Below are 26,195 nucleotides of genomic sequence, written 5' to 3' on the forward strand. Positions count from 1 at the left end.
ATTTGGTTACATACATGCATACATACATACCAGTTGATAAATAAATAAATACACACAGACGAAACCAACCTCATCGACCCAACTTTCATTGGTGAGGGTAATGAGAGTGTGAGAAGTTTTAAAGTATTCCGTATTCTTAATCGCTTGAGTTTAACATTCTTAATTGAGCTTTAATGTATTTTTTATTTTTTCAGGGAAATACTGAATTGCCTTGTATCTTAATGACATTCTCTCTCTCTCTCTCTCTGTCTCTGTCTCTGTCTCTCTCTCTGTCTCTCTCTCTCTCTCTCTCTCTCTCTCTCTCTCTCTCTCTCTCTCTCTCTCTCTCTCTCTCTCTCTCTCTCTCTCTCTCTCTCTCTCTCTCTCTCTCTCTCTGAGATGGTTGTGTTGTATTTGTCGCCATATAAACAAAATTGAATTGAATTGAGCCAGATTTATTTGTATTTCCAAAATGCCAGTTAGTTTGGGGGAAAAAGTAAAATACCATGTAAAAACAAGTAAATTGAAATAAAGTAAATATTCTAATAGTCTTTATGTTTCTGGTGTTTCGGCGTGGCTCCTTTTGGGCCGTGGTCATGACACACAACAGGGAGAACCACTGAAGGGAAACAGATGTAGACTCGTTGAGGGTTGCATATAATGCAATTTCCCTATCGATACAAAAAGTGGTGTGTTCGACAAAAATCAATGGTTTATTATCACCAAATGTATTAAACTGCTGTAAATACAGACAATATAAGCTGTAGAAAAGTAACTGTCTCACAGTTTGCTGGTCGTGGTCAGAACGGCCTGCTGACGACAGCGACGACTTTTTTGCAGTTGCTAAAAGACTTTCGAATAAATCATTTCCGCCACGGTTGAGCATTTAAAGCCAAGACATGAAACATGGATTTTTTTTTTCCTCACTCCATTAATTTCCCCTGTTCCCCAGTGAACTCTGATCCCCTCAGTCGGCCTGAGACAGCCATTGGCCTGCGGAGCAGCAGATAGCAGCTGTTTGCTGATCTTTTGGGAAACGGGAGAAAGTCCAGCGTCGGTCGCCCGTCTGTCGAAACCCTCTCTGCAGGAACTCCGCTCTCAGGTCTTTTGCAAAGACGCCTCTATCCCGACTCATGCGTTCGTCTCGACCCCCAACCGGCTTAGGCACCTCGGGGAACGTGAAACTGTCCACGTCTTCCCCTTTTTTGCAGGATGCGAGCCCAGCTGCTGGCCCTGTGTCTGGTTCTACTGAGGCGGGAGGGGAGGGCCGGCCCGGACCTGACGGGCTGCAGGAGTCCCGAAGCGGTGAGGGTGGCGGAGGAGACTCTGCAGCAGATCAACCAGGGAAGGACCGACGGATACATCTGGGCCCTCAATAGACTTTATGACGTCTCTCACACTCCAGATCAGGTAAAAGGGGGGGGGGGGGGACACACACACGAAAATGCACACATAACAGGGTTCGTGCAACAAAGGGTGCAGGTAATGTGGTAAATTCATCACTTGCTTGATAAGTAAATTTGTACTTTATGCTTGGTTTTATAATGGGAATGAACACTTTGCAAGTGATCGTTGATTCATGCATGTTTGTGTTGTTTGCTGCTTTACGCCCGCCGGGCCACGAGTCATTGTACCTTGTACTTATAGAAGATATTCTACCGAGACGTCTTCAAGGTCTCTGGAGGAATATCTTATCTTATAGCGTTCCGACCTTCTCAGCTCACATAGAAATGTACTTACACACACACACACACACACACATACACAGGCCTGAGATCCAGTGTTAACCTTGCTTTGTTGTATCATGGAATAAGAAAGTAACCGCCTACTTCAACGTTGGGAATAAAAGCGGGCAGCAGAGGGAAGAACGGCGCAGATTGATGAACGAGCCGTCAGGTGACTTCACTCTCGGCCCTTGTGCAAGAAATGTTGATTGTTGTGACTATTCTTGCTCTCGATACTGGGGGTTGTCTCTTTTCTCCCATTTGTTCAGGTTTTTCACCTAACACTGCTTCATGGGAGTGTACATCTATTCTGTCAGAGATTCTATAAATGAAGACTTGGTTAGTCCCAATTGTGGTTTGTATTAATTTCACTTGAAGTTATTGTGATGGTTGTATATATATGTGTGTGTGTTCAGGAGAAAGGCGGCACGCTCTACAAGTTAACCGTCGATGTTTTGGAGACCGTGTGCCACATCACAAGCAGGAAACCGTGGAAAGAGTGCGAAGTCAGGAGTATCAGAGACGTCCCTGTAAGTGTCGCACACTGTCGAACGTCTGAACTACGCGGCGTATTTAATTGTTTTTGTTTTGTTTCGTCGTGGGTCCGACAGTGAAACTCAAAACAAAGCCGGGCTCTCGCTCGGTCTGCGTTGGACTGTTGCCATGGATGTAATTGAATGTTTTGCTTTAGCGCGGGGCTGTTTACATCTTGTCGTGCGTGTTTATGTGTCCACCTGCTCAAATACTCACGTTCGATCTTTCGAGAACAATAAGAAGAGGCAAAAGAAAGAAAGAAAGAAAGAAAGAAAGAAAAAGAAGTGTATAGCGCAGAGCCCAGAGTGACAGTGCCTGGACTGACACACGCACCAAAATGAGTTCATCTCACATCGTCTGATTTAAAACCACAGCAAATTCCCGACAAACTAACAAACTGTACTTTCATGCACAAGTTGTCTTGTGATCACATTGTATTTCTTTACCCATTTTAAAAGGTACAAAGCTACCGGAGCCCGTGATTGATCCATTGATTAAGAATTTCTGCCACATAAAACAAATATGAGGATTTTTCTTGAATTTTTTGCTGGATGGGGAAAAAATTTGTGTTGCAGCTTTAAAGTGTATTATTAAGTGGACTGTTGTTGTTTCTTTCGTTTTTGTTTTATTCATCTAAATTGTTTGTGTTTGCATGTTAAAAATCGTAACGATGGTGATGATGATAATAATTATAATAATAACATTAAAGTATAAATGTTGTGTACATTACAGTACCAGAATATTTTAATGAAGTCTGTTGTTGTGTTATAGGGGTATGGAGAGTGTGAGGTTTCTGCTCACTTTGACGGTGAAGTCAAACTCCAAAGCTATTCCTGTGTAATTCGAGAAGGTAAAGACATTTTTTTTTAAACGTCATAGCACTTTAAATTCAAGTAGGAAAAAGAGATAAACCCAACAATTCCTCATGTGCAAGCAAAGGGCTTTTAGAATAAAGACGTGGTGAGAAATGCCTTTTTTTCCAGTGTTCGCTATCGACGATAACTGATGAACCCTTGATTCACCAAACTGATGGTGAATATGGAGCCATGTTTTAACGAAATAGCGATGTTGACTTATGTACTGGGATCCAATCCTCGTTTAAATGTGATCAGGTGGCTGAATTCAAGGACTGTGTGTGACTTCTTCTTATTTTCCCAACCTGTTATTACAATCTCCCTGTACAAAATGTGACTTTATTTTAATTATAATCATATCATATCAGCCAAAACGCTCTGCGTCCTTCGACTTTTAGAAACCTATATGGTGCGAATCGCTCATTAACCCTTAGATGCACACGTGGGGTCAAAAATGACCCCACAGGTTGTTATTCTTCAACATCTTTAAAATGATAAGTTGTAATATATTCATATTCCAGGTGTTCCTCATAAAACGTGTTTGTGACATGAGGCCATTTGCATTTTTAGGTATTTTTTTCATAAATATTTAGAAATTGCAGTTTTTGTAGCACAAGAGGGGGTCAAAGTAACACATTTGGTCACTAATTTCATCACACATCATAATCTGTCAATGAGAAATAAGTTCATAAATGTAGGATAATACTTACATGTACGTTGCTGGTTAAAACTGACCTCCAGGGCGGTGAGACTGCTGACGGCACATGTTTAAGTGGGACAGTCAGAGTTGCTAAGAATTAAGTTTCATAGAAGACAAAAACTGCAATTTCTTCAAATTAATGAAAAAAATTTATAAAAATGCAAATGACCTCATGTCACAAACATGTTTTCTGAGGAAACGCCTAGAATATGAAAATATTGCAACTCTTTGTTTGAAAGATTTTGAAGACTTACAACCCAGTATATTGCCAAAACGCATTGATTTGAATTGGAACGTGCGGAAGAGTGTAGGTATTGGTAGGTTGAGCATCCAAGGGTTAAAAAATGTCAAAACTGAGTGGAGTCACACTGAATATACTTCTTTAACACAAATCAGTGGAAAATATATTTATTTTATGTATTTTTGTTCTTTTTTATCATGATGGATGGTGAGGCACTGCCCACCTTTTTTTTTTATTTAAATTTTTTATAAATTCCCTTCCCTGTCAGCCCCCTGTGTCTTACCTTTAATCTTCTCTATTCTCGGGGGTTTTAGTCCCTGCTGTCGAAGTGGTGGGCGTCTGTGACGACTGTCCCACGGCCGACAAGCTGGACGAGCCCATCGTGGAGGAGACGGCCAACCTTTCCCTGCAGCTGTTCAACAAGGAGAGCCAGCTGGGAAACTACTTCGCTCTGGAGAACATCACAAGGGCCAGTTCACAGGTTGGAGAAATCAGCGCAACCGACGACAACTCGGCAGTGTTGTGAAAGATACGCCTCCACGTAAAGGTTATTCATAAATGAATGCGGTGTGGGGCGAAGTTGAGGCAGGACGTGTAGGATCTGCCTCACATTGTTCTATTTTTTTTCTTTTTGTGTATATACTTACTTATTTATGCATGTCGGCACCAGGGTAGACGGCAAAGTAAGAACTTCATTCACTGTGAAAGCTGGCTTTTACTGTTGAGATGACAACAAAACACCTTGAACCTTGAACCTTGAACCTTGAACATTCTATATAATAACAGAAACACCGTTATGATTTGCCCACTTGACACCACATTTAATTATTTGCATTGTGAACAAAACAACATTCACACACATGGAAAATGCATCAAAATAGACATAATTTCTAGGGTTTTTTTTCTCCCATTATTTCAGATTTAAGATATGAGATGTGTATGAATTTACTTCAAAATATATATATTTTTTTTTTAAATATGTGTTTATTTTCCTTCCTTCTTTAAAAGGTGTTACAGGTTTCTACAATTAAAGTGTAGTATTAAAGTTTAATGTTCAAGTATTTGAAGGAGTTTCCTATAAAGGAATAAACATTAGCTTTATTATTGCATATCTGAATTTAATACATGCTTGTTGCTGCTTCTAGTTATCATTAGTTTATTCAAAAATAGCGCTGTTCAATAGCCTTCAAGATCCAGATTGTTGAGCGTCTTCCTCCCACGAACTTCAAACCACGTCCAGCTTTCTTTGTATAACTACTCATTTTAATCTGCACACACTAGTTTATATGAAATTCAACTTTTTCTTACTTAATCTACTGCACCAGTAGGCACTACTTACTAGGTAATCATTTTGTAATAATCCGGTGCATTTCATAATAAACGTTGCCACATTTTGTAATAACTTGTTTCGTAGTACAACAGTTATTACAAAGTGCAGGTAGAGCCACATTATGTATGAATAGTGCAATATGTAATAATGTAATAAATGTTTGGTTTTGTTTTTATAATAATAATAATAATAATAATAATAATAAAAATAATAGTAAAACAATAATATAAATAATAATAGTGATGATGATGATAATAATAAGAATAATAAAGCAATAATAAAAATAATAATAATAGTAATAATAAAAATAAAAATAATAGTAGTAATAATAACAACAATAATAATAATAATAATATAATAAAAACAATAATACAAATAATAATAGTAATAATAATAATAATAAAAATAATAGTAATAATAATAACAATAATAATAATAATAATAATAATAATAATAAAAATAATAAAAATAATAAAAACAATGATACAAATAATAATAGTAATAATAATAATAATAAAACTTCCAGGTTTCAGATCCTCCATGTTTTTAAAAAAAACAAAAAAACATAACTAACACCTTGTGTGAATGTGGTTTTAAAATGTGTTTTTCCAGTGGCTCGCCGGTGCGGCTTACTTTGTAGAGTTCACCATCGTGGAGACGGTGTGTTCAAAGAAAAGCGACCCCGACGAATTGGGCCGCTGCCCTCCAATGGACTGTCAGTTTGCCGTAAGTGGCGCACAATGAATGAGAGTGTTTAAAAAAGTTTTTAATTTCCTCAGGCTCCATGGGACGTGAGCAAAGGTTGAATTTATTATTTTTATTTCTCATCTCCTTTCTCTCTCAGCACAGAGGCTTCTGCTCCGGCTCACACGTCACTCCGGACGAGATGTTTGAGATCAGCCGGCCGGTTGGTAAAAAGGACTATCCATTCCACAATCCCGTCAAAGTCTCTTGTGAGATCTATGAGCCCAAGGTACAAGTTTTACCACGACGTTCCCTGGGTTTTTTAAACGTCCCGCGTGTTCGATTTCATTTAGTCCGTGTTGTTCGTGTTATGTATGACCGATGCGTCCATGCAACACTGCCTTGCTTCTGCACGACGGATCTATTTGTGTCACTGCCCTCTCTCTTCCACGCTTTTTTTTGGAACTCTTCCGAATGCGTCGCTAGGTCTCTGATTCGGACAACAAAACGTGGAAGAATTTCTTTTAAAACATGGAAAATACGACGCGACGTCTTTTCACGCAACTGAAAGCGCAACTTGTTTTTAAAAACGCTCCGACTCCTCCGTGTAAACCATGGAAAACGCAGCTTTTTTTTTTTTTTTTAAACATCGCTAGGGTGCATGCACACCATGGCTGTAGTAAATTGCTTTTTTTTTTTTGGGACAAAAGCAACAATGACGGCCTCCTGTCAAGACTCCCAGTCCATATGCTTCTCGAAATTAGACATTTTATAGAGTTGAGCATCACACATAATAGTAAGTAAGTAAGAAAGTAAGTAAAATGTATTTATAAAGCGCTTTTCACGGATAAAATCACAAAGTGCTGTACAGGAGAAAAGGTAGAAACAGCAATATTAAAATGTATATACATGTGTAAAATAGCAATAGCAATCGGACTTGACCGTGTACTGGCCGTTTTTCATATCAACAGTTACTGCACGCGTACAAAAACTTGAAAACTAAATTGTTTTCAGCGTTTTAGCAGTTGAAATGAAAACCCAACAACATTGCATTTTTATCCCCCGCTGTGGCTGATAGGCCCCGAAGGGGGATCTTGAAACAGTCTCCGTACGTCCGTACGTCCGTCCGTTCGAACGTTTCTACCTATATCTCGGCAACCCCTGGGCCCACAGTGACCAAACTTCACATGTGGATACATCTCAGAGGGGGAAGGGATACTATGGTGACCTTGACCTAATTTGCATATTAAGTAGGTCACAGGGTCACGAAGTGCTTAAAAACACATTTTGGGCTCTGGAGGCCTAGGTTTTTGAGCTAGGGCTCTGAAATTTTATACACACATGATACACACTCCAGGGATAACCTCCAGTTCACCAAGTGACCTGACCTTCACCTTGAAGATTGGTAGGGTCTGAAGTTTGCTCGTCATGGTTGTACAATACATGTATTTTCATAGAAACATTTCTCCTCATTTCTCAGCAGTTCCTGGGCCCACAGTCACCAAACTTCACACATGGACACTCCACCTGGGGAGAAGGGGCACCATGGTGACCATGACCTAATTTGCATATCAGGTCACAGGGTCACTAAGTGCATAAAAAACACCTTTTGGGCTCTGGAGACGTATTTTGACATAGCTTATGAAGAAGACCTTTCAGATTCTACATAATTATCTACTAGGACCCATGGAACACCCTCTAGTGTACCAAGTGTGCTGCCTTAGAGCTGGCTTTGTGAGAAAATATAAAGCCCTCCGGCGGGGGATTAGCCGAGCAACGGCCTTCTTGTTATTTTATTCCCCCCCCCCCACTCAAAAAACAGTCGCGTCTTCAATCTCTGATTTTCCCTCCAGGCTGCCGCCGAGGAGGAGACGGCCCACGCCAAAGCAGACGCCGGGCACGCCGAGCATCAGCACCACAACCACACACACCTGCATCCTCACGAGCACACGCACTCGGATCCGGCCAGCTCGAGCGGCACCGCCGCCGCCGCCGCCGCCTCCACGCCGCCGAGCTCGTTGGGGACGGTGGCGGAGAAGCCCGCCTCTCCCAGATCCTCCCCGTCGGCGAGAGCCTGCCCAGGACCCCGTAGATATAGACTGGGCTTGGATAGACTCAGGCTCTGAGGGGATTGTGGGTCACGGCACACCTGAGTCTCTCTCTGTTAGTTACATAAGGGATGGAATCTTTGTTAAGATATGAGAGGACAGAAAGCAGTGATCCACAATTATTGTCATAAATCACATCACACTGACCCGTTCCTGTGTGTGTGTGTGTTTCTTTTTTCCCATTAAAGATCCTCTGAGGGCCCATCAGATTAAGATATTTCTTTCAGCAGTGGTTAATCACTTAATTCTTCTCCAAACTGTTACAAGAAAGTGAAAGGAGGAAGCTTGTACGTCTTTAAATCCTCAATTAACCGACTCGGTTAATTACCGACTCAAAAGAAAACCTAAAGACGGGATTGCTTTTTCGTTTTCACGTCCGCCCCACAAAAAAGGGGCTCAAAATTCCATTTGGCTTCGCATTTGAGATTTCATTTTCAAATTTGACATTCCAAAATGAATTTTGGTCACTATTTTCTGTGGCATCTTTTGAAAATTTAAACTTAAAACCTCCTTTTCATTTTAATGAAGTCACAGAATAAGTAGCCTTGTTAAAGAAAATATAGATGCAGTTTGGATGATTGACCATTAATTTTAAAAATGAAAAAGTATTTCTGTTAATACATTTCGAATTGATTTTTGAGCCACATTCGCTTCCATAACAGAGTGAATTATTTCTTACTGTTATATAACACCGTACGGTTCAAGTAACAAGACAATACGATGATACAGCAGCTCAGACAGTGGCTGTTTATCCAGATGTGATTCAATAACTACAATACAGATTATATACAACAGATTAATGTCCAAATTGTATTTTCTGGACACAATAAAATGGATACGTGCAATCTAATATGTACTTCACATAGATGGTGAGACAATAGTTGTTCTGATTCCACTGATTGATTATATTCGAAAAGTAAATTACTTTTGCAAAGCTTTAATCAAGATTGAATAATCCTTTAAAAATGTATTGTTCACATGTGACAAAATACAAAATAGATACAAATGTACTTTTTACATATATGAATTATTCTGGCGAGGTTGCTGCAGTTTATAGTTTGACCACAAGATGTCGCCTTCATACTTGTATATTTGCTTCAGTCAAGCTGTTGATAACTTCTCATATGAAGTCAGTTTTTTTTTTTCATGTATTTTTAGCAGCTGCCAAAAAAGTGTCTCTTTAATAATGTAGTAATAATTCATAGTCTTAAGGGGTTTCACGCTTAATTATTTAGAACTATTGGGCAACTGCTATACAGCAAGTTGGAAAAAAAATAAACGGGTTGGACAGGTTGGGTCACCATACAGATTTATCGTTGGAAATACAATTTCAAAGCTTCATTTGAAATAACCTTACACTTTGTCATGATGTGATCTCGGTTGTCTGGACTTATGTGGGTCTCTGTCTGGGTACCAGCTGGTAACAGATGAACAACAAAAAAAAAACCACAACAGAAAAATAGGTTAATAACTACAGCTACCAATAACAGTATTGGTTCTTCTCCTGCTTAAATGTTAATGAGAAAGACAACAGACTGTAAACTAAGTTCTGCCAGAGTATCGACAGTTGCTTGCGTCATGGAATTGTTGTCGTATGACTTGAATCTTCTTTGTAAATGTTATATCATCCGCATCTGCCAAAAAAAAAAATGCCAGGACGCTGCGTTCTCTGGTTTTGGTGCAGGTCTGTAGCTACACCGCCACCTACAGGCCTGGCGTGTGCACTACATCTGTTTGAGTCGTCGTCGTGTGGACGGGAAACTGTTTAAGAACAACAGGGAGAATGAAGATTATTTTTGGCCTGCATGGATGGTGCGTTAAGTTTCTTGAGGAGAAAAAAAAACTCGTGAGTGTAAATCGTAGGTACAAAAGTGTAAACATCGGTTTTGTTTTGTTTTGTTTCGCAGCATAAATCGACAAAAAAAACTCTATCCCGAAAAGGCAACATATGCCGTAAAAAAATGTGAGACGTAATCAACAGATCAGCAACCTGGGAAGGATTAGGTTGCGCTCTATCTTTTTCTAAAAGAGCCTTAAGAGCACGCGGGGGTGCCCGGCAGGCTAACTGGCTGCATTCAGCAATAATTCCTCATGCAGAGACGGCAGCTGCTTGCGTCTGCTATTGAGCTCTGCTGGTGGCACAAGGGCGAGGTGGACATGAGGACTAGGAGCTGAAGAAGTTGTATAATGCTCAGGATTTGTGTTTTTTTTTGTTTTTTGTGGGGGTGGTTGTGAGCTGTCCAATGTAAAGAGGCTGTGAGGTCAGAGCTTCGAGGTTCTTTGCTATGAGCCTTTTCGAAGATGCACTGCTTACATTTGGTAAATTATATTGATGTTTTGTTATCCCCCGCCGTGGCCGATAGGCCCCGAAGGGGGATCTTGAAACAGTCTCCGTACGTCCGTCCGTCCGTCCGTTCGAACGTTTCTACCTATATCTCGGCAACCCTTGGGCCCACAGTGACCAAACTTCACATGTGGATACATCTCAGAGGGGGAAGGGATACTATGGTGACCTTGACCTAATTTGCATATTAAGTAGGTCACAGGGTCACGAAGTGCTTAAAAACACATTTTGGGCTCTGGAGGCCTAGGTTTTTGAGCTAGGGCTCTGAAATTTTATACACACCTACTAGTACTCTGTACACCCTCCAGCATACCAAGTGACCTGACCTTGACCTTGAAGATCGGTAGGGTCTAAAGTTTGCTCGTCATGGTTGCAAAATACATGTATTTTCATAGAAACATTTCTCCTCATTTCTCAGCAGTTCCTGGGCCCTCAGTCAACAAACTTCACACATGGACACTCCACCTGGGGAGAAGGGGCACTATGGTGACCATGACCTAATTTGCATATCAGGTCACAGGGTCACTAAGTGCATAAAAACACCTTTTGGGCTCTGGAGACGTATTTTGACATAGCTTATGAAGAAGACCTTTCAGATACTACATAATTATCTGCTAGGACCCATGGAACACCCTCTAGTGTACCAAGTGTGCTGCCTTAGAGCTGGCTTTGTGAGAAAATATAAAGCCCTCCGGTGGGGGATTAGCCGAGCAACGGCCTTCTTGTTTTAGTTGGACTTCAGAAAGAGGTTTGGATATACGGAACATCTTAGTATCTTAGTACCCTTAGTACATACCACATCAGCAGTTAAATCATATGCAGCATCACCCTGCTGTAAGCCCCCCCCAGGATGCCATTAGCAGCTTTACTTTGTGGGTTGTTTTTTTTTTTTTTTTTCCACAGCGGTGATGAGAATGTGAATTTGTGCTGCCCCACTTAGCCCTCCCCTTCCCGCCTGGGACCACCTTCCGGGAAAGTGTAGCATCTTTTACTCCCAGGGTGGCCCAGATGGTGTGTGCGTTATAAAACACGACAACTGCGTTAAACTTGAACGTACCTCTGCCACGTCTGCTCACACAGTTTCAGTGAAGGAGCCTTCATTCTGATTATCATTATTAGGAATGTGCTCATTTGGCATTTATTTCAATATTTCTATCAGTTTGGACGAGAGCCCCATTTTGTTCGACTCTTTTAACTTTTTTACAAGTAAATAAATAAATAATGACCCATCATATCCTAAGAAATGAGCAGGATGAAGCCTGGATGTATAATGTAAAATAATGTGCGCGAGTTGTGGACTCGATCAGTGTTCCTTAATTCGTGAAACATCCCATAATGTCTCCATACAGCCAAAAAAAAAAAAACCCCAATCATCCCGAGATGGAAATAAAATGCTAAATTTACATATATTTGAATGTGTTTCATATTATGTTTGAATATGTGTACTGAAAGAAATGCTTAAAAGCGAATGAGCATTACATTTTAATGTTGTTTTTTTCTAATCAGAGCAGTTTTAAATGCACGAGGCGACAATCATTTATATATACTATAAACTATTGGTGTTTTTGAATTTATCCATGTTAAAAATGATGAACTTCACTCTTAAACTGTAAATAAACCAAAAGTATTGATGTGAGTGAACTCCAAAGACACAGAAATGGTTAAAACGTTCATGTTTTTATGCGAAACCACACAATTTTAAAAGTTTCTTTAATTCATTGGGGGGGGGGGGGGGGGGGGGGGGGGAAGAAAAGCATTTGTTCATCAGAGTGATTATAGCGGCTTTTTCACTGATGCTGCCAAAACAGGATCAGAGATTTGGGGATTTGTTTATTAGATAATACGCCCCAAAATAGAAAGGCTGTATTTGGTGAGTGGTGAGAAATATATACCCAGAAGGCATTCTTTGAACAAATTAGTGGCTTCACTTTTTCAGAAATAAAAACCAGGGGGGGAAAAAAAAAAACCAAAACACCCACAATATATTATTGTTGTATCTGTTTCACTTACATTTATGTGGGAAAAGCCTCCCAGCAGGTTTTGGCACGTTTGACCACTAGTTGGTAGCCTTTCCCTTTCTATTTTTCCTTCACAACAAACCTGAACTCAGACCAGAATTTGTGTTTTTCATCAGAGCAAATTTAAGTCCTGAGGTACAAAAATACCATCTCATCTTCACGTCCAAACAGACCAGGCTTTTTTTTTATTATTTCTGACACATTTGAGCCAATTAGTTAAAAAATAAAAATAAAAATAAAAAATCTTGCATTATTTATGACTAATTTTTCCAAGCATGTGCACATTGTGACTGTGTGAGGTTTGCAAAGTGAATATGTCCACAACAGGGATGCAGCTCGTTTTTTTTTGTTTTGGGTTGTTTTTTTTAGTTTGCACGGGAGTCATTGTGTGTGTGCGTGCGTGCAGAGGGGAGGGAGCGCTGAAAGCGGAGAGAGAGAAAGAGAGAGAGAGAGAGAGGGGGGGGGGGGGGGGCATTGAGCCACTCCTCCGCCGGGCCACGGTGCGCCTCTGTTCCAATGGAAACAGGTGGGATCCCCGGACTCCTCCAATCACACCGTCCCCTCTCTGCGCGGAGGTGGAGGAGTGGAGGAAGGGAGGAGGAGGAGGAGGGGAGAGCCCAGAACCGGAGGCAGGACCTGACCAACTTCCACACTTCCACCACAGAGAGGGGGAAAGGAAAAAAAAAAAAATAGAAGTCGGGAAAACACATCTGTGCGCGCGTGACGTCCGTTTGCGCCGGTACTTGCGTGTTTGTATTTTTAAAGCTTGTTCGCGCGACGCCTTTTTTTTTGCGTGGCTCTCCGGCGCGCTGGGGAAGTTGTTGCCGCTGCGGAGGGCGGCGGAGCTGCGCTGCGGAGCGGGGGACGCCTCAACGCGATGGAGAGCATTCACTGACCCGGCGTCTGGAGTAGTTCACCCCCCCCGGTACCTTCAACCTATTCCTGGAAACCTTCCTGTCCTGTTACACCAACCCGGATTTGTTTTTTGTTTTTTCTATTTTTGTTTTTGTTCTTTTATTCCCAGCTGATATACACTTTGTTCCTCTCGCGCTTGTGGAGTAAAAAGTCAATGGTTGGAGAAAATGCCCGGAAAGACGAAGTACAACCTCGTCGATGATGGGCACGATCTGAGGATTCCGCTGCACAACGAGGAAGCGTTCCAGCATGGGATCAACTTCGAGGCTAAGGTGAAATTTACAACTTCCTGCAGCTCGGCTCAGACCTTTTTTTTTTCTTTTTTTCTTTTCTTTTTTTTTAAGCATTCCCCCGGCGCGAGATTTGAATGTTTACTAATTGACCCACCTGTGCGTAAAAGCGCGCAGCGCAAAACCAAAACACATTTGAATAAACAAAACTCACCCACCGTGAAAACGCGTGTAATAATAATCCCTGGAAGCTTTTTTGACGGCCAGTAAAGTGAGTGCAGTTTATTGGGGAGTCGCGCAGAGTTAATGATTTACCTTAATTTCGAGTGTGTCGTATTGGAATGAAACGGAAAACGCAACGCGTAATGTTGTTTTAATTAATTTTTATCTGTTTATTTATTTTTGTTAACCTGTCACGTTTCACCTCCCTGGCACCAACAGTACATCGGGAGTTTGGATGTGGCGCGGCCAAGCAGCCGGGTGGAGATTGTGGCCGCGATGAGGAGAATACGGGTGAGTTGTGCGCTATGAGCTCGTGCATTTTTGCCCCCCACAACTCCTACTACTACTGTTTTCTGTGTCTGTGAGGGTTTTGTGAGGCAGTTTGATGGATAATAACTGAAACAGCTCACGCTTTTCTAAAAAAAAAACCAAATGTGTATTGGCTCCAATGGTGGGATACTGTATTATTGTGAGAAATGAGTTCAACTCTCAAGCCATATCGAGTAAAATGAGACTTAAAAAGGAGCTGAAAGTGCCAACTGCACTCCTCTGACTCGCCCCTACTAGTTATGGGAGCACTTTGCAAGTGTAAGTGGTGCAGACTTTGTTCTGTCTGGGACTTTGCTTTTGCCTGGCGGGAGGTTCAGCCTCCCATGTTGCTCCATCACTGTTTTTTTTTAAGTCGCCTTTGAAGCAATGCATTGGACTGTGATTCTGCACCCTCCCTTCTTTCTCTTACTTCCCCCCCTTCTGCTGCGTAAACCTGCGATTTATAGCTTTTTTTTTTTCTTCCCAGTTTCAGAAAGTACACTTAATTAGCGTGGCTGCCAAGTTTTTGCAGAATTTCACCCGGGAGAGCTGAACTCGGGGGTCTAGCCAGTTGATGTGGAGGTATTCGGAGGGGGGATTATGGTGATGCTCTGGCTGGTGTGTGGAGATTACCTTGATGATCCTCTCCTAAACCAGACACACACACACACACGCACACATTTGTGTGGACACAGTTGAGCTTTTAAGGGCGCAAAATGTTCTTATAGCTCTTGTTAAAGAAGCAACCTGCTCCTATAAAGTGGACCTCCTGGTGTGCAACCATAGCAGCTGTCGCGGTTGGCAGGGAAATGGTTCTCTGGTTTGGCTCCCTGTGAGTGTGAAAACGGTTTAACGCTGGCCTGACGACACAATACAGGCAACCGCAGGTATCTTAACTTGGAAGGGAGCAGCTTTCCTAAAGGCCCTTTGTCCTGTACGGGTTGTAGGGAAACCCAACGCAGTCTGCACAGAGTCGTGATTCAAAAGGTAAAAAAAAAACAAAAAACAGAGAGGAGCAGCAGCTTGTTTTGGCAAACGGACATGTGCCAACTTTGAAATTGTTGAATGCATGTGTACACCAATGCCTGTTGAGTAAGGAAGGAGGAGTCGTTGCATCAGAAGCAGTGGCACGTCAACCCCCGTATGCAATTAAGTTTCTTGTGTGTTGTTTTTACTTCAAAGTCGTCTCCGGTCCTTCAAAGAAAATTTTATTGATTCACCCCACCGAATACGATCATTTATGTCCGCCTGCACCTTTGATCCATCTTCATTACAGCTGTTATGTGAGGAAAAACATAGACACTATTGATTTTTTTTTTTTTTTTTACTGCAACATAGAGACCGAAATAAGCTGCTCGTTCGTTATATTGATAATTTGATTGCGGTGCAGCTGCAGAAACTACTTGCTACCAGATAACAACACATGTACAGACACTTTAAAGTATAAAGTTGCATGATAACAGTGACGAAACAGCAAAACATAACTTTTTTTTTTTTTCCTCCTGCAACTGACAGGTTTTGTTTTAATCACCAGCACAAAGAACAAACATTAAAAACTGTCAGGCCTCTGGAAAAGCCTTTCCCCACTTCTCTGCGCATCTGTTCAGTCTTCAGGATGTGGAGGGTCTGAAGCTCAGTCAGAATACAAAAAAAACCCATCAGCACAGCCTTTGCCGACTACTTTCAAAAGTCCTTCAGGGACTCGCGCTGCATTTACATCCCCTTACCTATCGCGATCACGTATTTTCGCCGTGCCGATGATGCCGATTGTCGATTTCCTCGACGCGACGCGGCCGAGAAACTCCCGTCTGCCAGGGAAAGCCGGGTCGCTCGTCTGGTTTCTACTTTAAAAACTAATAAAAAACAACCACTTTCATTTAACTTTCGATGAGCTGCGCCGTCTCCGGGAGACACTTTGGTGGAGCGACGTTCCCCCCCGCGGTGTCTTGTGTTTCCCCGTGCGAGATTTTCTATGGGCTGCTGTTTCTGCACAGTCAGTCTGAGCGTGTGCAGGTTGCCAAGGCAACCGCGGTTTGATGTGTGGTGTCATTGTTCATTGTGTGCATGAGTCACCTGTAAGCCAGTGGCGGATGACGAGACTAAATGACACTGCAAGGAAATTGCCACCGGCGTGTGAGAAAAAAAAAAGAAAAAAAAACCCTCAAACAAAACACGCAGGATATCTGATTGTAGTTTTCACACGTGTGGAAGTGTTTCTTTAATTAGCCTTCTCGGGGAATCGCACAAATCAGATGGGAGAACGATTCAGCTCGACTTCATGAAACTTCTCGCGTGCTTTGAAATTTCACTCGTTTTCATGTAAGAAGAGGTCTGGGTGTTTTATTTTCTTCTTTCCCTAAAGATCTAATAATATTTGGTCGAGCCGCATGACATTTGTGGATAAACAAAACAAGCTCTCTGATATGAGCTGAACAAGCCACTTCAAATAAAAAAAAACCCCAGACAGAACCACCACCTTCCCACTGTCTTTTTCTTGCGTTTTTTTTTTTTTTTTTTTTACTTTTCCACCTCGTTGTCAGCCGAGATGAAGCGCCCACATTACACTAAGGTCCTCGTAAATTAAATGTATTATTATCATCGTCTGGCAGAGTCCAATAGCTGCTTATCTGGCTAAAAGAAGAGACCTTTGCAGCGAATTAAAGGGATTAATTTCTCATTAATCTGCCTCCGCTGGGTTCGCCGGCTGCGGGAAGATTGAGCAGCATGGGATTGAGGAGATTAGGTGTGTCTGAGGAGACGCTTTGGGCCTCGGCTGGGAATAAGAGAGAAATAGGGATTCTTTGTCCGTCCCGCAGGCTGCGGAGCCGAACCGGGATGAAGTCGGATAACGGATGTTCACTGGGTACATCGGTTATCTGATGCTTGGGGAAAAAAAAGAAGAAGAAGATTGGTGTTAGTCTTCTGTGAGTCCCAAGTTCCAGCACATACTTCAGGTTCCCATCTTAATGGCATTCTCAGGCTTTACAGTGGATCCAGACCGGGAGTTTTTAAAATGGAAGGGAATCTCAGGTGTTGCCGCTTGTAATGCTGATGATTCAATAAAATGTTTTTGATAACGTCTTTTCAAAGACGGTTATAAATATGATCTAATTTTAAAGACAAAAGCAAACGACAACACAGAGGCTTTACACATCTCACCATTACGCGACATCAGGTTGTGTAATTAGGGTTATTAAGAGATTCATGACTTATTATTTTTGTTGTAGACTGTTTAATTAAAGGGTTTCTAGTGTATCGCACAAGTATACGCATAAATCATGCAGCTTTTCAACACTTTCACATGGCTCTCATTGGTCCAAAAACATTGCATTCAAAGTTTATTGGTCCCCAAATCCAGCTTTTCCTTGATTTGAATATTGGATCATAGGAGCTACATTCAGAATCTGCTGTGTCTGTGTGAGCTGGACTGGCTCCGCCCACACATGCCCATCTATGGGAAGAGGAGGAAGTCCTTCCTCTCGTGGCGCCATGTGCCAGAGCAGAGCTGCCTAATTGTGGGAGGAGTCAAAGATGGGGGGCCTTCCTTGATTAGGATTGGCTAAACCTCCGATGACACTATATAGGGTTTGATTTCTGATTGGCTGGTTGGAGCAACACACTTTTTGAAAAAAAAATGGAAACATTCAGACTCCTGCGTTATTCTCTAACTGCTCCAGGACGGCTGTATTGACGTGCCCCAGATAAAGTCATTGTGGTGAGGCAACTCAGCTCCGTGACTCAAACCAAATAATCATGTTTGTTGCGGTGCCCTTCAGAGATACAGCTCTCCAACTAGGAACTCCTTACAAGAAAAGTTCAACATTATAAAGAGCTCCAAGAGAAGTTTGACAGCATTTATGAAAGTACATGAAAACAGTATTTTCTAATTCTGGGAGATAATAGCCACGTTTTCTTCACCTAACCTGTGTAGCTATCAAGAAACTGCACTATGCTATATATTTACAAGTGACTATTGTGACCAAATGTCACATTAAGTGCACTACATCATGTTTTAATTTACTTGTTGAACAAAACTCTTAACCCTGTTTCACTTCTGATTTTATATTCAGAAAACTCTTTTGCACGTTTACATTTTTTTGTCACAGTGATATTTTGCTCAATGTGCAATTTTTTGATGTATTAACCAAACGCCAGGTTATTTATCTTAACCTTTCTCGGTGCATTTCCCTTCTGGCTCTTGCCGTGATGTCGTCTTTTTACTCCTAATTGCGTCTTCATTTAAGCCTCAAGGACGCTTTAAATTGGGATTAGTCCATGAGTAATGAGACTAAAAAATTTAAAGAAGAGAAGAATTACAGAACTGAAGTAAAAGGCTGATAATGAAGACAGGTGAACCTCATGAGTGAAAGTGACAACCGCTGCATTGTTTAGTTTTTACCCGGTGTTAATTAGTGGCAGCCGGCGTTGACCTGCTTCACGCTGATTGACATTAACAAGCAACGGATGCTCTGCGTCCGGATGTCCACACACTCCTTCTCATTGGATTATTCATTTTTTTAAAAACTGGCATTTCTTCTTTAAGCAGCCTGCAGTTTATAAATGCAGTTCGTTCGCGTCTGCACAGATTTAAAGATTTAAACTACCTGCCGCACGAGTTTATTGACATGATAGACTGCATGTAGAAAGTTGCTGTTTAACTCTGAAACTCACTGTGGGAGGGAAAAAAAAAGCAGATTTACACTGGAAAAACCAGCACTCACTGTGAAAAATAAGCCCAGCCATAGTCACAAATCACCTGGCCGAGAACCAAACGGGAGCTCGGCCAACTTTCACTTTATTAACAGCTTGGCAAACGCGGCTGGCATTCTCCACGGATGCCTGTGCGCCGTCCTCCCTTCGCAACGGCGGCAACAACGACGGCGTCGTCGTCCCTCCCGGTGCTGACAGATGGGCCGAATCGCCCTCTTGAGGAGCAACACTGCGAGAGGCTATGCCCTCTTGTCAGGTCACGGGAAAACGACGCTCACGAGGCTCTTTTTCACCGCCTCGTGTTTACACCTGTTACCTGCCACACATGCATAACGACTTCCTGCTTTGCTCTAATCGCATTAATAAACACGAGAAGAGGCGCCTGAATAAACCGCTTTATGTCATTTTGGGCTTTTGCTCGTCCTCTCCGTCGCTGCACCTGACTGATGGTTTTGTTCGAAATCTAAAGAGATGTGACTCCATATCTGGCGCGTGGAGAACTAGTGATGGTTGGCCCAAAAACGTTGCTATTGGATCATAGGAGCTGCATTCAGAATCTGCTGTGTCTGTGTGAGCTGGACTGGCTCCGCTCACACATTCCTCACTTCTGGAGCGTCGTTCCAGGGATGGGGACGATTATTACTGTTGGGGAAAACCTTTAGAAAGTCAATTTTGCGCAATATGAGAATCTTTAAGAATAATGGACACGACGTAGAAACCTGAGCTGAGAAATCAGTGACGCTGCTTTGAAAGCGAGAAACATTGTTGTTGTCAAACGAGCCTTGAGTTTGTAAAAACATGCATAATATAGCAGCTAAAAGAGAATTTTTTTGGACATTTCACCATATTTTGCACCCGAAAGTTTTCATAAAAATTTGGCTTTATGTTGAGATTGGCATTTTCCATAGTAATTGTTTGATTTTGTGAAGAAAAAAAAGCATTTCAATCTCATAATTGTGAGTTATAATTTGTAAAATATGCACAATTTTGACCAATTTCCACACGTTTTGTTACGTAAAAATGTAATTTATCTGTGGCCACTGACTTTTAACAAATGAAAGAAGAAAAAAAAAAGTCCCCTTTTAAAGGGTTAAATGCTGGAAGTCTTTGGTATGAAGGTGCCCTTCAGTCAGAATGAGAGCGGTTATTCATTCCTAAATTAAATCCCGTGCAGGCTCAATCCAGCGCTCCTCATTTGTCATCAGCTGCCCAAATTGCTGCAAATGAGTGGATCTAATAATGATTTTGACCTGGAACAGGTAACTGACCTGTGGATGAATACGCTCATTTACTACGTGAACGGAGACTCACCTGGCTGAAGTAGTTTGACTGGTTAATAAAAAGAAAAAAGAAAAAAGTTGTTTGCTCTCCTGAAGGAGTGGTTACCTCAGGGATTATACACACACACACACACACACACACACACACATTGAACTATATCAAAGTATTTATGAATGTAAAAACGAAACTTTATTAACATGCAAGACGTTGGTACTTGCAAATTATTTTAAAAAATTCCTCATTTTAATGATACATTTTATTACTAGATAGATAGATAGATAGATACTTTAATGATCTCCAAGAGAAATTCACAATGGAATGTTAATTTACTATGGAAAAAAATGAAAGGCTTTTCAAAAGGCTTTGTTTGAAAAGAAAAATAAAGGTAATTTATAAGTCAACATTTCCCTGGGTTTTAAATTGTTTTATAAAGGCCCTGTTTATGTGCCATGATAAGTAAAAATGCTGCACATGTGCAGTATTACTATTTACTACAGCCGTGGCAGACATGCGCAATGGCAGTGTTTTCAAAAAGTTGCACTTTCCCCTCGTTTACATAAAGAGACAGTCAGAGCTTTTTCAAAAAGTTGCATTTTACCCCGTAAGCCGAGTCGGCGCGTTTTTCAAAACATTTCACCTCGGAAGCTGTTTTCGAAAAGTTGCGTTTACAGCGGCTCGGCGCATCGTTGTCGTGAAAACGGGACCTTAATTACATCTGTTCTGGTCACGTGTCAGCTTTTACAGTGAATTATACTGAGATATTCTGCTGAAAGGAAATACAGTTTTAGATTTTATACACTCCTTTGTTTTATTTTATCACCCTCAGCAGCACGATAAGTTACTGTGGCAAAAAAAAAGGAATGTGTGAGCTCGGTGAGCTCTTTGTGTATGCTGTGAAAAAATAAATAAAAAATCAACCGTTGATGGAGAAACAGACAATGAAGATCAGCAGGGAAAAGGTCACTTTGCTTTGGATTTGTGTTTCTTCCGCCGTCACCGAGCTACAGACTCGAGGGGGATTGGAAAGAAAACTGCTGGAAAAACCACTGTGTCACCAATCTGAATTAAAAACATACAAAATTAACTTGCTTTAGTATAAATACATGAGAATGAATGAACAAATAAATCCCTTTATATATATATATATATATATATATAATTTTCACTCTCTTAAATCTCTTCTTTAATCACAGCTGTGATGTATTTACCGTCGTCGGGTCGAACTTGGGATTCCGTGCTCTCTCTTGTTCAAGAGAAATTCAAATCGAGTGTTGCAACGTAGCCGTAATGTACCTCGGAGACACGACCGGAGCGCAGGAGCATCTGCCCGCCGTCCATAAACATCATCACCACATTTTTTTTCTCGTGCCGAGACGATCAACAGGGGAGCTTTTGAAAAATCCTGCGGCTTTTATGAAGGTGTGTGTGTGTGTGTGTGGCATCGTTGTGTTTTTCATCATGACAATTTCTGAAACAAGATAAATTTCACTGTTATTTTGCCTTTTTTTTTTTTTTTGCCAGTGATTCGAAAGCATCTGAAACTAGAGCTGCACTCGGTAGAACGCAGACTTTTGCCAACGCCACATTTTTGCATTGCCCGCATGATGGCCGCTCGCTCATATTAGATGCTAACCGAGGTAGCTTGGTTAGCTTCGTCACCGTGTGAAACACTGAGCAGGGAGTGTCTCCATGGCAACAGATGCTGATCTCCCCTCTCTCATCCGCTTTGTATGGGTAATTTTTTCCACAGTTTTTTTTTGGTGATTTATTCGGAAACGGTTAGCCGGTGACGCCCCAAAATCTAATCGATTGGCCCTTGGATGATGACAAATCAAGCGTGAATATTTCATGCAATTCGGGGCGAGTAGTTTGTGTGAAAAGTTGGCAACACATACAAACCAATTAATAAATGTATGCAGACGAATACGTATACCGATACCGTCACCCAACTTTCATTATTGTTCCTTTTCTTTAAAGACTTTTGTTTTTTTCTTAGGGAAACTATTCAGAGACCTTTCTTTTCTTTAACTTAAGGTCACAGTTAAAAGGTCAAGAAAACTGACTGACACTGACTAATACATGCTTCATTAACTCACTCCCCCCTTTTATCCTCCTCCTCCTCTTCCTCGTCCTGGATCAGTGGCTCTCTGTCGATCACATCCTTGTGTTATTTAATGCTCACTTAATATCACGGTTGCCCGCACCGCCACCAACTTCTGTTTTGCCGGCCGTCAGTGAAGAGTCGGTGGGCAGGCCTTAAGAGGCTAATGCATAACTCTCTTTTATTATTCGCCAGGTAGTAAATGAATTGTTGAGCTGCTCATAGTTTGCACACGCTGTGGGTTTTTTTTTTTGCGGGGCTTGACTCCCACACTCTGGCTTTGTGTTGCGAGATGCATTACAGTGAATCTCTTTTCGCCAGAGGCTGAAGCACACGAGGCTTAATTAAAATCGCTAGGTAACTCAATTGTAAACGGAATAATGATTTATTCGCCCTGCGCTGCGGCTGGCAGTTCGAATCTGAGAGGGTTGTGGGTGGTATGTTTAATAACTTCGCCCTTAAACGGCAACGTTGACAGATTCCTTTTACCGTTTGCGTGAATAGATATTTTATAGGGCTGCATATTTGTGTGGTCCAAGCTTGAATTAAAGGAAAATAACGGCACGCGATGCAAGATTTATCTTCAAGGTGGCGTTTTTGTGTGGAAGTACTTTCGCTCATTATTTTGTTGGGTTATTGCAGGTTGAATCATTATCATCAGACAAACATGCAGAGAAATGGAAGAAACCCGGCTGATTCAAGGCAACGTCTATTTGAAAAAGATATTCACGTGGTGTTATTTTAACGTTGTGTAACTTTAAGACGACAGACCAGAAGTTTTCCACTGCAGCTGAATTTCCCCCCAAAAAACCCTGGGATGTAACGGTCAGCGTTCACTCAAGTACTTCCTGTGACTGACTTTTACCACAATCAGGCACCGGGAAGCAAAAAAACGTGTTTTTTTTTTTTTTTTTCCCCTGTAAGTTGTTGTAACCATAGAAACTGCCGCCGTCCTTCTCTGCCCGCCCACCTGGCGGCCGGCGGTCAGCGGCAGAGCTGGACCGTGTGGGCGGCGGTGGCGGCGGCGGCGGGATTGTCTCACAAACTCCTGGATCCAATCCAACATTTATGACCCAAAACAAAAGACAGCTGGCGTCCGTATATATATCTTCGGTGCAGTTGCTGTGAGGATTTCAGGTCTTTTCTGTGGGCCTCTGAAAGATTTATTTTTTTATTAAATTTTTTTTAAATCTCTCAACAAGGTGTGTCTAGACAACACAGTCTTTTTCCTTTTTTTTTCCCATAACGTACACACGCATGTTGACTTTAGTTCCTCGGGACTGAATGTTGAAATGACTCTCCTGGCTTCGCTACCAAAGCTTTTATATTACTCTCTTGCAATCCCACCTTTCCTCCCCCCTCCCTCTCCCTCACCTTTTTCCACCCCCCCCTCCCCTCTTTTCCTCGAACAATCTGTTAAGCCTGTCACGTCGTCCTGCCCTTCATCAAAGGAGCGAGCCGAAACTTTGCTTGATTAACGGGTTCTTTTCTCAGAAACGCTGCTGCCGTAACTAACGGGGACCCAGACTTAATTTGATCCTTCCCCCCCCCCCTCTTATAATTAACGTCTCGCCATGCCACAGAAATATATTTCACCCTGCGAGATTTTTTTATTTTTTTTTTATTAACATTTTAATCCTGGGAACATTAAGTAACCAATAAATAAATATCCTACAATCAGGGTTGAAGTTAGAAGTGGTGGAAAAGTTTTGCTTCATTTGAATCGATTTATAAAAAAATACTCGGGATGCATTTTAAAAGTCGTATATTGCAGGAATGGGCAAAAATGTACAGTATGTCAGAAAAAAGTAACCGAATGACGTCGTTATGCGTTTATCTTTCATTACCCTCCAAACTTTGGAACACAATTTGTTTCGATACAGGATTTAAGTTTTAAGTTGCCTTTTACTGACTTTTTCTTTTGCATCCGACTTCTATTCATACTTCACTGTGTCGTTTTTGTAGCTTCTTCTTCTTCTCCTTCTCTAATTATAGTTTTCAGGCGCTCACTACTGCCACCTGGTGTACTTTTAATACTCATATGAGTGCGTGCAATGAGCCTTGTGGCGGCACGGGACGAATACAAATGCCGTTACACCTCGGCTAAGTGTTTCTCCAATCCGGGTTTTTAAACCGACAACCTTCCAGTCACAGAGAAAACCCCTGGTGGATTTGATCATGCTCTCGCTGTGCGTGTATGGATTTTATCAAGGTTCTGAAAACATGCCCCGTGTTGCGTGTTGACCGTAAATATGGCTGGCACTTCCGTCGCCACCAGGGTTGCCAGACCTGATTCACTGTTTGCAGCCCAAACAACGGAATAAAAACCAGCTCCACATCTCAGCGTATGTCGGAATCGCGTTAAAACCCTAAAACTATTCTATGTATGATAAAGAACACGACATAAACATACAGATGTACAAAATAAACAAAGTGAAAAGGTTGAGTTTGGCCCCTTAATTGGGGGGATACCCGCCATATCTGGCAACACTTGTCAGCGTGTAGATCCGTTTTCGAGTGGTTGTTAAATACAAACCGACGAAATCTAAAAAAAACATGACGGGGGAGGGAAGAAGGACAATGAGGGGCGGGGGGGGGGGGGGGGGGAGAAGCGTAGCTTTTAGCGTTTTTTGCGGAGCCGCTTTCTCCGGCGCTTCTCCGTGACGTCAGTCGATGATGAAAAATATCGAATTTGGTACCGCGTAAGAATGAGGCCTCGGTCTGGTATGAAAAAAATCAGAATTGAAGTTTTCACATGGCCACTAAACAGGTCAGATATGAGTCACTTGTGAGCAAAAAAAAAAAAATCAGAATTGGGACCTGTGAGAAAAACCTCTGCTCAAAGCAAATATATTAGTAAAATAAGAGGTTAAAAACAAAACCTGCATATTTACAGTACTGTAGAGCTGAAGTTGAAATTTTCTAAAATTGCAGGTATAAAATGATTGTTGGATCAAAGGGTTTGATTCTTTCATTTTAATTGTGGTGAGTCATCAAAATTCTAAGATTTTATAAAACGTTCCCAAAAAAAGAGTACCGCGAGGCCGCATAAGAATGAGGCCTCGGTCTGGTATGAAAAAAAATCAGAATTGAAGTTTTCACATGGCCACTAAACAGGTCAGATATGAGTCACTTGTGAGAGCAAAAAACAAAAAAACAAAATCAGAATTGGGTCTCATGTCCCCGCAGTGTTTTGCTCCCCTTTTTGATCAACCGGCCAAGTTTACCCGGCAGTGCCAGTCGGTTTAGACTCACTGCATCCTTAAGCTGGATAAACTGAATAAAAGAGGACGGATAGAGTGGTAAACATCAGTGTGTTGAAGATGCAATAGTGTATTGGCTGCAGGTTTCGTCGGAGAATTAATTCCCACCCAGCAAGTTTCTGTGTGTTTGTGCACGACGGAGGTGTTTGAGCCACACTTCTCAGCCTCGGAGGCCGGCGGAAGATAAACCAGGCAAACAACCGCAAACTTGAGTTGTCAGCGGTAATAAGTGCACTCCGGTTGCGTCTTTACCTCCTTTTCATTCTCGCACTTCGACGCCGCTGTTCACAACCCATCGCTTTGGCGCCTCATCTTCTCTCTGTCTGACAAGATAATGTAACGTAATAGTGCACAGACGCTGCAGGATTTCCTCCCAGCGTTTCATTTCGGAACTCTTCACTCCCAGTCTCCAGCAGCTTCCTGTAATTGTCAGCCGTAAATTGGGAGATTGAGACGGAGCCGTTGCCTCCAGGAAGGTGGCGGGGAGACGGCGGTGAGCCTCGTGAGTTCGTGGGTAGAAATGTTTGCCGCGGTTTATGCCCCCGTAAGCATAAACACAGGAACGGCGCTGAGGAAAAGATGCAACCGTGGAGAAGCAAGTTTTGGGAAAAAAAAGGTTGACTTCACAAGAAAATCACTGGGTTGTCC

At 41.8% G+C, this 26,195-nt stretch overlaps 2 protein-coding genes across 2 annotated transcripts in view; both read left to right on the forward strand.

The window, feature by feature from the left end:
* Positions 1–1,191: 1,191 nt before the first annotated feature.
* On the forward strand, positions 1,192–8,172 carry LOC308137570 (fetuin-B-like; the record flags this gene model as incomplete). Its single annotated transcript, XM_080506322.1, has 7 exons — positions 1,192–1,389; positions 2,120–2,233; positions 3,009–3,087; positions 4,347–4,513; positions 5,975–6,088; positions 6,207–6,335; positions 7,900–8,172. 7 exons carry the CDS (start codon positions 1,192–1,194, stop codon positions 8,170–8,172), a joined length of 1,074 nt encoding a protein of 357 aa, XP_080362448.1.
* A 5,223-nt stretch (positions 8,173–13,395) lies between these two features.
* Positions 13,396–26,195, forward strand: part of nos1apa (nitric oxide synthase 1 (neuronal) adaptor protein a) — a gene marked incomplete at its 3' end in the record, with an annotated part of 171,963 nt that continues 159,163 nt past the window's right edge. Inside the window, exons 1-2 of the mRNA XM_080506953.1 lie at positions 13,396–13,703; positions 14,103–14,174. Coding sequence (XP_080363079.1) covers positions 13,599–13,703; positions 14,103–14,174 — 177 coding nt within the window. The 5' untranslated portion in view covers positions 13,396–13,598. The remainder of the gene's footprint in view (positions 13,704–14,102; positions 14,175–26,195) is intronic.

The sequence above is a fragment of the Blennius ocellaris genome, assembly GCF_963422515.1.
Source record: "Blennius ocellaris genome assembly, chromosome: 12".
Lineage (NCBI taxonomy): Eukaryota > Metazoa > Chordata > Actinopteri > Blenniiformes > Blenniidae > Blennius > Blennius ocellaris.